Raw genomic sequence first — 18345 nt, forward strand, 5'->3', positions numbered from 1 at the left:
AAATAAGATGTTTGTACACGACTCTCATCGCAAAGTCCAAAGGGTTAGAGTAATAAACTCACGATACTCCGTTAACAAAACGTATTACGGGGATGGTTTCGGAAATGTTATTCGGGGATTGTTTACAAGGATAGCTCAAAAGGTAGGTTCAATTGCAAACCAATTATCAATGAAAGCTATGGATATTATTCGTGACAAAGCTCCTAGTAAAATCAGTGACGTTGATGCTAAGGCTCTCTTGTCAGTCAAAGACAAATTAGTACGATTAATACGAAGACCACCAAAGGCGGTTCAACCAGTGAAATTACCGAGTACTGAAGTAGTGCCGGCAAATGTTAGTAAAATAATAAATCAAGCCGCAAATAAAAAATTAGCAACACTAATAGAAGAAATATAAAAATACAACCTCAAGTTTGATAGCAGGAAGTGGTCTTCGTTTTAAACCATGGTCATTATAATAAAAATGTTTAAGGGTGTATCTGATACAGCATTTGACATGGACTAACCGGTCAACAAAAAAAAAAGAGTCTGTACGCGATTTTCAGCATTATTCTTATACCGATCCCGATCCAAACAAGACAGAACAAATCGAATTACAAGTTCATGATACAAGTATATATTTTTTGCCCTGTGAAGCGTTTATTGAATTCGTGGATCGAATGGTAAAAATCGATGATACTAATTACGCATAAAACGATAAAATTGGTTTTGTTAGCAACGGTGTGATGGCATTATTTTCCAAAGCTACATATTCTATTGATGGAAGGGAGATTGAATCATGTCATGATGATGTCGATGTTGCCACGACAATCCTTGGTCTTGCAAGATATTCAGATAACTACACAAGATCGCCTGGTCTAAGGTTAATATTTGCGAAGGTCACAACTGATCACCCAGTGCACCGATATGCAGCCACAGGTGATGTGAGAAATGCAGCTGGTGACGGGAGAACAAATGTTGTAACAATAATAAATCCTAATTTTATCTTAGGCTTTGCAGCGCATAAATCAATGCTAGTAGGTGATGAGATAAAGTTTTCTTGTGTGATTCCATTGTCTCATATTTTTGGATTTTGCAGAGATGTCAGTAAGGTTATATTTGGTGCTAGGTACGAGGTATAACTTGTTAGAAAAGGTTTGTATAATGCTGCACTATGGCGACATAACGCAGTTACTGCTGATAAAGTAGTACAAACAACAATATCCTTGTGATGCCACATTATCAATCACTGAAGAACAGAAAATATTTGCTTTTATGGAGCGGGGTGGTAAATCAGCATTATCATGGTCGTTAATGGATACAAGTAGTGTTGCTTATAATACTGAAAATTGTACGTGGCAATTATCAACACAACGAGGGATTTCAGCACCACGACATACATTTGTCTTGTTTCAAGCTGTTAACAGAAGAGATAATGAAGAAACAAATTAAATGTCATTGACACATTTGGTGCTACTGAAGTCTCTTTAAGGGTAAATGGACATCAATAACATTCTGAAGACATATTACTAAATTTTGAGAACAATGATGTTTCACGTGTATAACATCGGCTGATGTCTTATTTAGGGCGTGACCAAATATTCGCCACTGGGTTGCAGATATCACAACTTGATTTTACAATGTTGTATCCGATCTATTACTTCTCGTTGGAACATTTAGATTTATTCAGGCAATCTATTATTGATATAACCTTTCGATCTAATGATAGGGCTATTGCTGTCATACTCAGTGATAATGCAATGTTACTTGAAGATGTTGGTGGGCGAATGAAAGTTGTTGATGCATCAGTCAACAAGATGTAGACAATTGGACCAGCCTCGTTATTACAAAAATGTCATATAGTCACGTTATTGTCACTCTGACTCCCGGTCAGGTGAAAAACTTGCAATCAGGAATTATTAATCTTGATAACAGCGATGGTCCAGGAACTCATTGGGTTGCTTACGCGGATAATCCACGTGGAATTGTTTATTTCGATTCGTATGGGTTAGAACCGCCAGTTGAATTTCTAAAATACGTACAAAGCATTCCATGTACTCAAATTTGGTACTCAGCGCTACCAACACAAACCAACACAAACATTAACCGATCCACCAATATGTTGCCGTGAAGTAATTAAGTTACTCGACGCGTTATCAAAATCAACCAAACCGCCTCACAAAGTCGTGCATGAGTATACCGCGGATAAATTTAACATTTTAAACAACCCTTAATGATAATAATGGTTGATATTTATGGAAGATCTCTCAGCACGAGTAAAGACAAAAAACAAGATGATATTGATTTATCAAAATATGCAACCAAAGATGAAATCGATAAATTTTTAACCCTGTCCGGGATAGACCCAGATCAGGTTGTTATTTTTTAGGATCGATATGCAAGCTAAAAACGAGTAATATCAAATGGAATGATATAACTCGACGATAACTCGCTGCGGTCACGGATAATATCCTTGTATTTACTGACAGCGGAAAAATCAGAGACTTAAGTATATCATTTACAACCCTCCGAGATGAATTTGCCAAGTGTTGCTAATCGTTTAAAATCAACTGGCGATACAATGACAGGTGAACTTAGAATGAACGGAAATACAATAGTAACCGTAACAGATCCAACATCCGACGAAGATGTCTCGACAAAAAATATGTTGATGTTAACTACAGCATCGTTGATTGTAAATTATCCACGTTGCGGGCCGAGTATGATGTTCACGTAAACGCGTATACAAATCTAAGTAGAAACGTTAGAAAAATTAATGAAACCGCAGAGGAATTAGTTGGTACTCCTCTCACCGTTGACGCAAAACGCTCTGATATAAAAAAACAACATTGGATACGATTAAGAAAACACAAGAAGATGTCGTAAGTGGAATTCCTGATATCGTTAACAAACTTAGTCTGATTAAAATCCAACACCGAGTAACTCCGGGACATATTACCAACTTAGTATACACGGTATAATCTGGATTCCCAACATGGTCAAAGCAAAATAATACTATCAAACATGCCGCAACAGTCACTGGTGTGTACAGGCTGTCTGTGTTCAGTGCTGCAAGATTTGAGATATATCCAACGTATCCATGGCGACATACCACCGATAAGTTTTCCGGGCATGTGTCTATCATAATAAATAGCATTTATTCTGGAAGCAGCTGATAAGAAATTAACCGCAACATCTTTCTGGTGGTGTCTAGAATATGTAGCTGAAATACCTCAGTTGGTTACTGCGTAACATAATAATAGCGTTGACGAAGTCAATGACAGCGTCAACAACAACATTAAATGTTCAACAATATAGATACGATCAAGTACGCGAATGCTAATCAGAGTTAAAAACCATCATTGACCAGTATACGTTGAAAGTAAAAAATTTACAAGCGGCGTGTAATCACGCTTGATGTTATAGTTTATTCAGTATCTGCGTTAGTTGCGTCCACCGGGGTAGTATTATCAGCGCTAAAGCCAGTAACAACTGAAGTAGCAATAAGAATGTACGTTTCAGCATCGGCTTGTATCGCCGATGTTTTTAATATTATCGCGAGAAAGATATCCACGTGCACGAGCACAAAATTGCACGATTATTTTACACGATTAAACACAGCCACAGCAGCATATTCTAAATATATATCATCAAGCCTCAACGACAATAACATATCCGATTCCATATTCGCGTTAATGGTTAAGACATAGGATGAAGACCTTGATAAACTAGGCGACGCCTAAAACCTCCATTTGAAAGAAATGAAAATAATAATGACATAACTGCTACAGCAGATAGCCGTGAATACAACTCCAGCAAGAACCACGATGATAACAGTCAACTCAACCAAGCCTGAATTCAGTATTAATTTTACAACTACGATTCCGGTAAGCGAGATTGCGTTAGCCCAATTGCGAGTATACCACAGTTGGCCCAATATCAGATCAACGTCGTTTGGTGGATTAGCAGCAAATAATTCGTTTTTGTTTGCAAATAAAAATAAACCAGATGGTACACCCGACTTGAACGTAGTTGGAATACCAACCGGGTGCTATCAAATCGAAGAAATCAATGCGGAATTAGCGCGTAGAATAAAAATATCACAACGAAGGAATTCAAAATAGGAAACCTGACCCTCTTTACACTTTGCGAATGTTGTCCACAAAATTCATTTACACATGATCTGTTACGAGGAGTTGCAGATCCGATCATAAATCATTTGCACTGATTCATTATATATATATATTTTATTTAAATACTTTAAATACTTGTCTGGAATATAGCATGGATGCGTGGAAACGGGTTAACTGATTTTAGACGTAAAAACAAAAATGATTGGGGTGAATCGGTTAAGGATACCGAAGCTACAATAAATGGTGTTGCTGAGTTATCAAGCAAATTAAAATTTCAAAAAATAGTAAAAACATTAACAGGAGAGATTTTATATAAATCAAAGAATAAGTCAAAGGGTCCTTCAATTGATATTACTGATCATAATGCACACGCATGTACCAGCGCAGTAACAATATTTACATGACATTTAACTGTAAAATTTTACCCGTCGGAAAATATGTTTGATTTTATTAGACAGATAAATAAAAACGATCCCCTGTCAGTGGGGTTAGTTAAAAGTTCTGATGAAGAATATAATCAATTTGTAAGAGCCAACAGCTATTTATGTCGTCGAGAATCTCTTCATGAAACAATGAGTAACTCCCGGGAAGATTCTCAATCGAAAACATTACCCTGTTATTGAGTAATTGTTTTATAGAGAGAATAAATCGTGGAAACCTACACGAACTCGATTTCTCGAAGATGTTCAAGCTAGTTGTGTCGAATACGGGCATGGCGGTTTATGGAATACCAAGTATAATCGTGACGATATGATATCCGTTGACATGATCGCGTGTTATTCTAGGAGTTTTCCTGGTTACGGAGAGTGTGCTGGATATTTTGCGTGGTTTGAACATCCCATGCATGAGATGACAAGAGTTCCCATAAACGGAAAGTTACCCAATTTTGACTTGACTAGTTTTACTCGTGTTGCATCATTCGACTTCGCTAAGGATCTTCATCCGTTTTGTTATATTTGGTTTCGTAGACATTTTTCAGAAAAACGCTTGTCGCCAATAGTGTTATTACGATATATGCTTGACAATACAATATTATTATAGCTAACGGTCAGCGAGGCATATATTCAATATCGGGAGCAGACTAAAGTTTAGTTACCAACGTCGGAGCGTATTAGTCTTCGAAGAATAAAAGTAGGAATGTCCAAATACTCCTATTGATATCTTCGTTAATGATGCTTCTAATATTCACAAGATTAAACTTAGTAACAATGAAATAACAGCAAAGGATCTCCGTAGAAAAATAATCGCTACATTTACTCAGGATGGTGCATATGATCATCAACGGCATTGTGCAAGATTGATTATGGATCCCGCCGAATATGAATTTGTCGTCGCTGATGCAGCAGCGAAAAATATATTTTGTAATCGGAAAGACGTTTACTTATCTGACGGAACTCGATTGGGTAATGTTGTTAGTTTTATTAATGGAGAAAAACCTCAGTATACTCATTTAAGATCTTCAATGCTCCCTTATTTGTCTATAAACCTATTATCGATGATAAACAGATTTCCTCGCACCGCAGTCAGAGTTACCACGGATTCATTTTTTATCGATTAAACAATATTTAGAATTACTGGCTCGTATTACTGATTATAATGCCTCATGGGGTTCGTGGACAATAAAACAAGAAATGTCACATGATTATTGTGAATCCGCTAATGTTACGATTAAAGACAATTATTACCGCGATCAGATATCAGAATCAGCCATCCGTGTATGATCCAGTATCCAGAAATAAAAATGTTAATTTAAGCGGACAACGGTGGTTATGGCAAGACAACACGAGTTATTAAATTATTTTCACAAAATTGCGACGACATGATTGTGCTAACACCAACACACAGACTTACACGAGAAATGAAACAACGAGGAGTCATTTTTTTGTACTTATCACAGCTTTTTCAGATAAAAGTGTGACGCATCGACACCTGATCGAATGGGATAGAAATATATTCCTGGTATCATCATTTGGGATGAGATATGCACAGTGTCGTTGGAAACATTAAAAATGGTTCTCAAATGGTTGTTACTGAAAAACACAGCTGTGATAATGTGCGGAGATTACGGTCAACCACCACCATTTGTTGGACCATTTCCACATCATCGGCTAAAGAATTTTGTAAATTACTAAGAAGAGATACCTGATGATCATAGATCACTTGTTGGAGAAATAAGAGAATTAAAAACAAATTAATCAGACTACAACAGAATAAAATTCAATGTGAAATAGCGCGTAAAATAATTTGAGAAACATCCATGAACGACTTTCTACAAACGTGGAGACCAAATGATTTGATGGTGGCAAGTAGAAAGATAGAGACACATTGAAAGGATGTTGTTTCAGTTACACTAGGAGAAATTCTCAGCGTTGACAGTACCATTCTGTTCTAGACCAACTGATACACGGCGACAAAATATCGACGTTGACATACCGGGACAAACTGAGAAACTAAATGTCGTATTAAATGATATTGTTTTGGTTTCTGTCAGTGTTGTCGAAGAAGCGTTATCGTTGGATAAATCTCCGTGGACGCTTGGATATGCAATGACGATACATTCATCTAAAGGATTAATTATCTCTGAAACAGTTGTTTGGATCGTTGATGAGCGAATCGAATGGTCAAACTTAGTTTATCTTGCAGTGTCCAGAGAATGTCTCAGTTGCGGCGAATTGTCTTCGACGAGTCAGAAACCATTAATCATGACCTCGATAACAATATGATAAGAAACAAATTAGCTAGTTATAAACAAAGTGACAAAGTAAATTAACTCGATTTTGATCTTGACGTTGAATTTATCAACGCATTGAAACAACAACAGAGCAATCATTGTGTAATTTGCAATTGTATAAAGTTATGGCAGTATTTGAGTAATAATCCAAGACAATATACCGTGAGTAGAAAAGATAACAATCGCGATCATACATGGGAAAATGTGATGCTTACCTGTGTTGAATGTAATCGACGTAGGGGTGCTAGTTAAGTGATCGCGGTGGTAATTGAGTGTCTTCGGGAATTACTTGTCATTGTTCACGTGTAAATCCACGCTGTGTAGCAGTTTAATACTTCTGTAGATTGCGGGTCTACCCGAGGATCTTACTATGTTAGATATGTTGTGCGTCGTAATACTCCGAATAGGGTCAGTTGCTCTTTTTTTTACCGCCTTCAGGTTCACCGGGTTCATATAAATATCTTACAGTCACATTGCCCAGCACTGGCTGTTTTCAAAAATCACGTCGTTGTATTGTTATACTCGCGCTTTTGATTTTTTAACGGGTTTCAACGCAATTGTTCGAGTTGTTTCATTATTTAGCGGTGCTATCACATTTGGTAATCTTGCAACCGATCGGCGAGATCTCTTATTTTGAATGAATTCCTTCGCGTATTGATATCCAAATAACCGCTCAGCAAGTGTTCGATTAAATCGTTCAACAGTTGCCTGATCACGAATTGCAGTATGTCTTCGTCGTATTTTGACATTATGTTGCTTCATCAGCGATGACACTGCACCCTGAAGTTCTTTGCCAGGATCAACTTGTAGTAGCTGTAGCCATCGCAGACCACTTCGTTGATAAATACGTTTAAACGCAGAAGCTACCTCATCTGTATTTGTTGACAACGGCTCTGCTTCTTTGTATCTACTTGCAACATCAACGACAGTTAGCGCATATTTATACGTGCTACGACGTATAGTAACATGAGCTAAAACTAATATATCAGCTTGATGAACTTCGTTAGGAATGCTGACATCAAAATGTGCAAAGTGAATTCGTTTAGGCGGTGGTAGCTAAATTGGCCATATTGCCTGTCGCGCTAATCACGCTTCAGCAGTGGCACGTGTACCTTTTGCTGCTTCGGCGAGTCTACTAATCGCTGCTCTACCTTTCCAATATCATCTTGGGGAATAATAAATTGATTCCATTGATAATTAATTACTAGCACCTAGCGCTCATTTACCTTTCATTGTGGATCTTACTAACCAATTAGCCAATGATTCCTTGAAAGATTTATTCGTAATGGAATTTAGCGCGTGAATTAATTTCACATCTGCGATATGCCAGTCTTGCAGATCTTTACTTTTATAAGCTACATCATGAGCATGACAAGCTTTATCAATAGCATTTATTGGATATTCAAATGGTTTTGGTTGGTCTTGGTTGTCAAGTCTTATATCAAGTCAGGTTCCAGGGCCACATTAATTATATCCTTGGAGATGTTTTTCTCCTGGGTATTTAGCCCACGGAGTTCCGGGTAATTTTGTTAAGTTTGATGCAATATCACCTCCTCGTGTTTAAAAAATGCTATTTGGCTTTGACTGTCTGGGAATAAATATAAATTTATTTGTACCACATCGTTCATACATACCTGTAACTGCGGATCTGCTATTCGTTGTTGTAATATTTATTTATCATTATGTATCACATGAATGTAATTGATTTCTCAGCGACAAGAAAACAAGAGCCTGTCAAGCATCATGCTCCGCTACCAATTTATGTTCGCATGATTATAATTGGACCATCTGGAGTTGGCAAAAAGCTACCGTTACTTAATGAAATGGCTCAGGTGGGATAAGTTGTATCTGATTGCTCCGTCTGTAAATGACCAGCGGTGCTATGATGTACTTAAGGATTTTAATGAAAATGCAAAATCGTTAAATGAAAAAGGAGACGATGTTGTTGAAGTATTGATGACATTGATGGATTCGTTAACAGTTTAGTCGTGTACGATGATGTAATGATGGACAAACGGTCTAATTAATCTAGCATATTTCCTCCAGGTAGACACAAAACACTGATGTGATTTATATAGCCCAGCAATATACAGAAATTCTTAAAGTGAACAGGGATAATTGTAATAGTCTTGCTGTGTTTAACGGAGTTGATATTCGCACGTTACGAAATATTCATCAGACCTGGTGTAGCGGTGGTATGGACAAAATTAAGTTTAAAAATGTATTTAGTCAGGCTCAGTTATCCCCGCATCGATTTATAACAATAAACTTACACGATCGTCGAGCACGATACCGAGTCGGTCTTGATACAATTTTTGGATAATAGCTGCAGAGAGGGTGCTGTCTCATACTTGACACCGACGCGATCGCGTATTTTCCTTGCGATTTTTCGCGATCAGAAACATTTATCAGCGATAGGCTGGGTAGGTCAAATTGGAGCTTATTAAGTTCAATGACAGGGTTGTCTCATTATGGGTACTGAGACAATCGCGATTTAATGTGAGTAGACATTAATATAGAAGAATAGAACTTTCCTCATTTTACTTGCAGCTTTCTATCATAATCGTTGCCTTCTTTTATTGCAATCATAGTGTTATACAATCTGAAAATCAAAATGCATTTAGTATGGCCAGCAAAACATAAACATTTGATCATTGTAAAGTCAGTGACAGCCTCAGGAAAGGGCAACACGTTTAAATATGTATTAGTGTCCAAGCATAGTCTGAGTCTCTTTATCCATTTGTCTGAACATGTGATACATTCTTTCTCTTATCTGATATCAAACTAGCTGGATTTTTCCATTTATGATAAATGCGACTTTGACCTGTTCAAAAAATGACAACTCACATGCAAAGTATATGATGTATATTTAAAACTAATCTGCTTTATGCATTTGTCTTATAACATATCAGTAGACGTTACGAAATAAAACGACACAATGTGCAATTGTTTTAAGAAACCTCACACTATTCATGCATTGTCCACTCATAACATATCTCATGGAAAAATGAAGGATGGAATATTTTCGTTTAGTAAATCAATAAGTGGAATAATTATTCATGGTGTACGAAACTTTATCGCATGAAAAATATTTAAGTAGCATACAGACACATTTTATTTTTCTATCTATCTATCTACTTATCTCTCTCTCTCTCTCTCTCTCTATATATATATATATATATGTATATATATATATATATATATATATATATATATATATATATATATATATATATATATATATATATATATAAGTTGGAAAATGGGAAGTATTGATTGATTGATGAATATATAATAGTATATATTGGCTTTTTGACATGTAAATAGACATTAGCCGATAAACGAGTGTTGATGAATATCGCGCTGATAACCATTTTTTTCCGACAAAATATGTTTCAATCATAATACCTTAGGAGAACCATTACTGCCTCGCGAGTCCTGCCCTCCTAGATAATTATTTTAGCACAAGGGAGCTTACGTTGTCTGCCGACCTAAGTAGCTGTGGAGCAGAGTGGTCTCCCCTTAGGTGCAAGTATTGAAGGTAACATCTAAGAATGTGTCAGTTACTACTAAAAAGGAAGACAGGCCCTCTATGGATATAACTGTGGGGAGGCCGGGAGGGTTTATGTGTATTATGATTGGGCAGGTATCCTCGAAGAAATATATTCTTTACGATGTTTCTTCTTCAAATACGGTATCCAGTCATAATAACTTAGGAGAATAGATTTGAGATGGAGGAAAGTACATCACCTGATTCCGGTTCTATGACGTATGTTTGCCAGCTTCTAGCTAACCCGACTCCATCTACTGGGACGCAGCTTCGAATAGGAAAATATTCCATTCACAAATCCAGCAGAAGTCTTTCAGCAGAGTTTTAAGACGCTGTTGATCGATCTGGAAGAGAGATCCATTGAGCTACGGATATACGTCCCACCACATCGATCACAGATCTCGAAGATTAAAGCTAGAGAATGTGGACCGCGATCTATATTCTCACATCCTGAATAATGTCCTTTAGCGAACAGTTACGAAAAAATTCTAAGCCGGTGATAAGAACACTGACCTAGTGAGTCGAAATAGTTTAAAAGTTCACGTTTGATGGGACTATCTCTCTATATGCCAAGCCTATAACCCACCTAATCAAGGAAGAGATAGTCTTTGTTGATATATACTCTTGTCTTCATGAGCGAAAAACAGATGCGTGATCTCCCTCGTTCCAGCGCGCTGTTTCATTAAGGGACTAATTCACAGCCCGAACTAGGGTCTTGAGATGTGGCCTTTAGCTGATGTGTCCAGATGAGGCCGACTTTTTATAACGAAAGTCTGGATACCCTGGAAAAAGTCCGTTTCTTGGTGATGAAAGAACTGTCAGAACTGCATGCAATTAGAGTCTGCTGATATGGCATGTACTTCGCAACCCGGCTTGTTGTCGCTAACGCCATAAGGAAGCCGGTCTGGTATTAAAGGTACACCAAATATGACCTTTAAAATAAGTTCAAAAGCGTTTGTTCTTCAGCCAGGAAGATAATTACACTTTGGGCTTGGGGGTAATATTTCGTTGGTGTATACTCAAAGTTTTTCTTCCATGATGACGAAAGGTGTCAGCAATCGTGGAGTGGAAACCATTTACTGTACTTTATGCTAAATTTCACTCTTCGAAGAGTCAGAGGAGAAATTTAGCTGATGCAGAGTGGATGAGGAGACAGGCTAATTATCTTGCTTTCTGTATAACATTTGGGATCAGAGGTGTTGGAGGGTAAGCGTACGTGTCCAGGTTAATCCAATCTAGCGATAGAGCATCGATAGCCTAAGTGTTTGTGTCTATGACTGGAGATATAAAGGCTGGGAGTTTGGTATTCCACCTTGCCACAAACAGATCAACCAACTGAAACCCGATGGATGGAGAGACCATTCCGTCTTTATTAGTTAATTGTTCAGAGACAAAGAAGGCGTGTGCCACCCAAGATGTGGTAAATGTGAGAATTTGATGTTAACACCACTTTAGAAAGTTCCACACCATGACTTATCTGACTGATTGAGGGCTCCTTAGTCATTTAAACATTCTTGCCACAAAGGCAAGGCTTTTATCGTCAGCATATTGTTATGCAGATGACGGTCCTAGCAGACATTGCAACGTTGACATCCCTAAAGGAAGGTAATAGGTGGGATCCCCAGCCTTCACTACATTTATCGATAGAGACTGTAATCTCCAAAAGTTGAACTGGTAGAGTTATATCCGCCATGATCCACGTTTGGATACCCCAATTCCACAGATGGTGCCTCAGATGTATGCATTTAAGGAGAGGTTGGTCCAGTGAGCAAACGTTTGACCTCCATTTGGGACAGAACAATAATTTGCAATGGCACAATGCAAATGCGACATAGGACAATGATGTCCTAAGTCGCTTTGGGCAAGCCTAGCTGGCGAATTAATTCCTTTCATGATAGACTGTCCTTTCACTATAGAAGCCAATATGGTTTCTATTTTCAGTCACCGTCCTGAGCGAGTCGAACATTGTTGTCCGTGCATTTAGCACCATAACTAGGTGAAGAAATTGCTAGAATGGTACTAGGATTGATTTTTCATTGTTGATGAGTGCCGTGAATTTGTATACGATGGTGTTATGGAATCTCAGGAACGCCCTGAAGGCATTATGGATAGGTCAAAAAGGTGTGTGTCACTTACGTAATTACTGATGGTAAAGTCACACTCTTGGACGACATTCCAGACTTCACCGTGGTCATTCGATTGAGAACCAAGGGGCGTGAACGAATTGATTGAGTGTGCTAGTGTCAATATAGGTAGCATAATTCCATTGTCTTTGGGACCAAGACAAATATGAGGCAATACTCTACTGAAACGTTGGAACGAAAAAAAGGACCCACTTGTGGGCTCACTGGGAGGAGCTTCAGTAAGACGGTTTGTATAGGATTGTGTCCTATTATGACCCTTGAGTCGTTTTGTTGATTTCACGTACTATCAATATATCAATAATGTGGTTGTGGGAGAGGGAAACTGGTCTCCAAGGTGATTTGTTTGTAGACCATCTCAATCTGGCCATTAAAAGGATGGTTTAGAGTATAAAGGATGTGCTCATATGGTAGTTCTTCATGATTGTACAGTCATGGAGCACCGAGTCGAGTTCCGCCAATGGTAAATTACTAGCTTTTTTATAAAGCCTTAGCCAAACTATGCACAGCGGCTGTGTTCAGTCATTCTGAGACTGATTCTCATGCGTGCCCTAAAATATTCTCAGCATGTTTTTTTATTTTTTAATGTTTTTCTCATTTCATGTTGTTTGTTTTCGTAATAATATTATTGTGTTTTTTATCTTATAGGTGTTGTCTAATGTTGTATAGAGCTTAGAGCTTCTAAAGATTAGACGCTATTCAAAGTCCTCATTATATTTATTAGTCCAACTTCGAAGGTACGATAATGAGATTGCGCTCTAACCGACGAGTGTTATCAAATGCCATCTGATCCATATGTATGGAGCATGGGCATTATCATCCCTAAAGCGGCGATTACACAATCGACTGCTGCGGTTTCCAAGTGAAAGACTGGTGTATGAGCAAGTTAGAACCGCCAACGAATTGATCAAGAGTGCCGGTCAGAATGTCCATACCTCTGCCAGACTGCGGCAGTAATTGAACGTGAAACAGATGCCGGAGAACGTGTACAGGTTGTTGATATAGTGGGAGGTGGAGGCCATAGCTCAGGGGGTCAAAGCCAGAGAACATCCTCAATGGTGGCTCGGAATGCTGAATCTTCGCTTGTCATCAAATATTCTACAACTGAAGACATCGCTTGAAAACAAACAACCTTTGTTTGTTTGCATGAGGTGATGCTAAAGTTTCCTGTAAATGCATGATACTTAGCTGGCGATGAGAGACGAGCTCACTAAATTCATAAAACGCACTGAATTAGAAAATAAGGCTTAGATACACCAGCTGATTACAAAGAAATCATTTGTGGCAAAGTGTAAAGAGATTGTCAAGCCACGCGACCTCTTTTAAAGCGTAGTGTCGAATGAATGTCTCGTGGCGGTATGTGGGTTAGATTGGTCCCTGCATATGTATGCAACAGTCGGTTTCAAATGACTGGAAGCTGGACTGCTAGTGATCATATTGATGTATTGACCGTTCGTGATGCAGAGCATATGGCCTAAGCCTATCGCAACGGACATAGGCCATATGTGTGAGGAGGATGTCGTCAGGATCATTAGTTAAGGTATGTCTGATTCATTGAAATCGTCAATATGTCTGCTGAGTGCGAGGGAAATTGGTTGTTTGTTTAGCTATGTTCCTCGTTGTCTGTATTAGGAACCGAGTCAAAACCCGAACAGGCAAGGTAGAGGGAGTTGCCAAAAATGATGTGACATGTGACAGGAGCTGTCAATGTGCAATATCCAACGCTTCCTGGCTGAAGGGTAGGAGTTGATTTATTTCAAATGTCCGCCAGAAATTATCATACGGAGGTAAGGTCAGCATGCAGACTTATGACGTCTTCGTCCTTAGCTGTGCATTTCTGCGCTTTGCCAATAGTTCGAATCTCCAAGACAACACAATGGAGCGTACATGTAAAACTAATGACAATATCACCTGCTGGGATGATATTATCAACCTATGGGCCTCCACATGCGCTGTTTAGATACAGAGTAGGGAGAGTCAACAACGGCATTGCAGGTAGATTCTCTGAAGCATGGCATTCCAAGTCTCGGGATGCCGTGGTAATGGTAGCTAGATTGTGTGCACAATATATAATGGAAGTTTACATGTATAAAGAGCGTCAAAAGAGCATAAAGACCTGCACATATATAAATATTGTAGCCCTAACTCATCTTGTGAAGTAGGATAGGCTACCGTGCGAGTGACTAAGTGCACTTTACATGTCATTGAATGCTTATGCATGTAAACCTGTCTCAAGTGTCGCATATAGAAACATGCACGAGCGAGACTAGACAGAGTAAACCATGTCCTACTAGAGCGAAAGCATTAAAGAAATGTACATGTTTCTACAATACACACAAAACACATCACATAAAAGAGAACTGAGGGAATGTGATAAATACGTACAAATTATGTGCGACAATATATATTATGAAGCAATTACCTGTAGGAAAAATGCCCACATACCGCCTATACAGCAGAATCGTTCAAGTTGGCACCCGGACGCTATGAGTGCTTTGGAATATAAACTCACCGATATGTTCTCGTTAGTAATGGAATTACGCATTTATCAGGAGAATTTGCTTGCACGCACACAAAACAATAACGACAAAGTGGTAGCAAATTGTAAAGTTCTGTCTCCATAGGAAGAGACAAAAACGTTGGAATTATAGTCGGAATTTACTTTCCTTAGAAATGAAAGCTTCTTCCAACTTGTATTGTTCAACGTAGATTCTGGGTTTCAAGACGCCTCTTCTGACGCGATAGTGCTTCTTTGCACAAGCGAAAATAATAACAAAGGTTATTATAATTTACCGCCAATTCGTATACACAAGGGGATATCACTCTGTCCAAGTGTAACATATGTCGGTAGATACCTTCCTTGAGCTAAAGATAGCGTGGGGGGGGGGGGGGGCGGACGTCCGAGGTAGTAGTTTTACTAAGGTGTTATGACGGTGAAGTATTTACAAATAAAAGGAAGTACATTGCTTGATCACGTACGCTACACGGTAGACCATCCTTGTTGGTCTGAGTAGCATTGAGAATCTCAACATATTGAGAGAGAGAGAGAGAGAGAGAGAGAGAGAGAGAGATATTCACCATATACACTAAGTTCTGCTTCTGGATTAGTGAATATTACTGTCACGCCTGGTTGTATTGATAAACTTCCAGAGGGTCTGACTGCTATCTTTCTATCAATGACAACTGGACTTTGGCTTGGAATCCATGTTCGGCTGTCCTAGAAAATGTTTCATTATATATATCATTATTTAGATAATGTAGATTGGAACAAAATTGTTCAAAAATTTTCTTATCAGATTTCGCGCACCACTCTATTCCTTCTCCGGCACATTGAGAGAGACCAAATTACAACTGAAAATTACACAGAGAGAGACGTTTTAAAACGTTAGGTTGCTATCATTACGGGCTTCTGTCCGACCTGCAAACGTTATCCTGACAAGGCGTTATGGTAATATTATTAGACCATATAAACATTAATTTACGAAGCAAATATGATGTAGTCTGCAACACCTACAATATTGTGTAAATAAGTATTTCATTTGGGAAGAAATTGCTTATATCGTAACTAATTGAGAAATAGTATCCTTCAAAAGGCAATTATACACACATTGAAAGATACGATAAATCAGTTAACATTAGTGTAATAAAATATAGTTAAAACGAGCTGAATTTAATTGAATCGAATTGAACTGAACTAATTTAACTAATTATCCATGAAATACTACCTCGATATCCTTGTCAATGGTTGTGTAAATGGGATTACTCTGATTTCCGATCTTACAGCCATACAACTCGAGTCTCAGAGATGGTCTTGCGTCGAACCTAACTGGATTGAAAGCTATGTATCGTGCCTGCAAATGTATGTATATATGGTATAGCCAGAGATAACCCAATGTCAAGACTTCTCTGACATGTCTGGATATTTATTCATCATATAACACAATTAGTAAGTAGTTTTAAAAATCTATATGTTACAACGTTTACTAATAGCATATATTTAGATTTTGTTGTCATATAGAATATTGCAGATTGCATGTAGAGTCTCCTTTGCGATTGGTACCTTGGAACCTTTAACTGTAACATGTTATTGACGTTGTATACTGATATTGCAAAATATATCATGGTTTCATTTGTGGAAATATCGCATTTGCTACTTGAATTATATTGCGCTGGACATTATTTGTATTATTCGCTAGCAGAAGTTAACATGTGGCAATTCATAACTTTACATATTAATCATAAGTCGACTGTTTTGTTTTATTTTTATTTTCTTTTGCTGGGATCTATAATTTGCGTCGTGTAAGCAAAGAGAGACATCAGAAGAAAAAACAAAACATAAAACAAACAAGCAAATAGAAGGTCAGATCAACTTTTCAAACTATAGGAAAACTAGTTTGGTTGAAATGTTTATTTATAATATTACATTTTTCAATATAGACTAATTATTCATACTTTTGGTAGACTAGTTCCGTGTGAATATATAAGTAATATATGTTCCCGTATTAATACCAACTTACTTTTTTAATAAAAAGCTACTGAACAGTAGTCAATAACTGTTGTCAATTTATCTATATGTTAAAATAATTTCTGTCAACGTACATCTGTAAATTTAAGAAACAAATATTTCAATATTAACCCTTACCTTAATTGTTGGATCTAGTTGAATTCTTTTTATTTCATTATATTGTTCATTCGTAGACATGACCTCGCCTAATATGTCTTCAGAAAGATAAGAATTGTATGGATACCAAACCAGGTTGTCGTCGCTATTTTATAAATGATTAGAACATTTAGACAGAGACAGAGGGCTCAAAATGGTAAAGTAGCAACAAGAGTATCCACAGAACAAAATAAGGTCAACTAATAAACGCTAGACTGAAGGAGGAGTAAAAAGAACAAATATTCAAGTATATAATATATGTCCTTCAAACAAAGTTGAAATGCATTATTTCTGTTTCCTTTTCCATGTGACGATATGTATAAGAACTTTGCCTATATTTATAAAATGACCTACTTGATCGAAAAGAAATGACTTCTTGGGGAAACAAATATTTCTTCAGTTAAAGTCTGCATTGTTTTATTGTCCCTTTCGTTGCTAAGCTTTATATGACTGTTACGTTGAGCCATTTAAACTGCTTAAACTACATTGTTTAAATATTAAGTGTATTTATAACATAACATCTTGCATTATTGTTTAAATACAGAATGTGACAATGCACTACATTCAAAGATGGATATCGATAATCATTACTGCATGGAAAATATCTCAAAATACGTAATATAGAAAGACTCAAATACCTAATTTGCTTGGTATTTGTGACTAAATCTCCTGATTAAAACTGAAACAGTTGAATGGAAAATTCCAGACAAAAATGCATCCCACCCACGTAAATATTGACCACGCGTACGCGTGAAAGCTTATACCTACCCGTATGATATTCGCAATTCTCTTGTAAACCATCCATTTGTAGCCCCCTGTACAGCAAATCCACTGATGTTCCATATCCCGCTCAGGTCAATTTTGAGATACTGGTAGGAATCATATCCTGACGCTATCCATCCAGCTAAAGATATATCATTATATATAGATGACTATTTATAAAAGAATGAACACTTTAAATTGATTATTTTACATCTATATAAGATCATATACAAGGGGGATATCAGAAACTCGTTCAGTCATGAGCTTAGCATATATGAATCACAATGGCCAGCAGATGATAAATATATAACTCAGAGTTTCGGTTCTTATAAGGGTGTTGCCCTAACAGCCAGGGGCATCGGGTGGCCCAGTAGTCTGAAGCAATCGAT

At 37.5% G+C, this 18345-nt stretch overlaps 1 protein-coding gene across 1 annotated transcript in view; it reads right to left on the minus strand.

Annotated features, from left to right (window-relative positions):
• Positions 1-18345, minus strand: part of LOC149772578 (uncharacterized) — a 92459-nt gene that overhangs the window by 61163 nt on the left and 12951 nt on the right. The window contains exons 3-6 of the mRNA XM_089947632.1: positions 17963-18098; positions 17177-17300; positions 16260-16385; positions 15613-15751 (exon numbers count right to left, since the gene is read on the minus strand). Of these exons, the coding sequence (XP_089803758.1) occupies positions 15613-15751; positions 16260-16385; positions 17177-17300; positions 17963-18098 (525 nt within the window). The remainder of the gene's footprint in view (positions 1-15612; positions 15752-16259; positions 16386-17176; positions 17301-17962; positions 18099-18345) is intronic.

The sequence above is a fragment of the Sinohyriopsis cumingii genome, unplaced genomic scaffold, assembly GCF_028554795.1.
Source record: "Sinohyriopsis cumingii isolate HCF-2022 unplaced genomic scaffold, ASM2855479v2 utg001392l, whole genome shotgun sequence".
NCBI lineage: Eukaryota > Metazoa > Mollusca > Bivalvia > Unionida > Unionidae > Sinohyriopsis > Sinohyriopsis cumingii.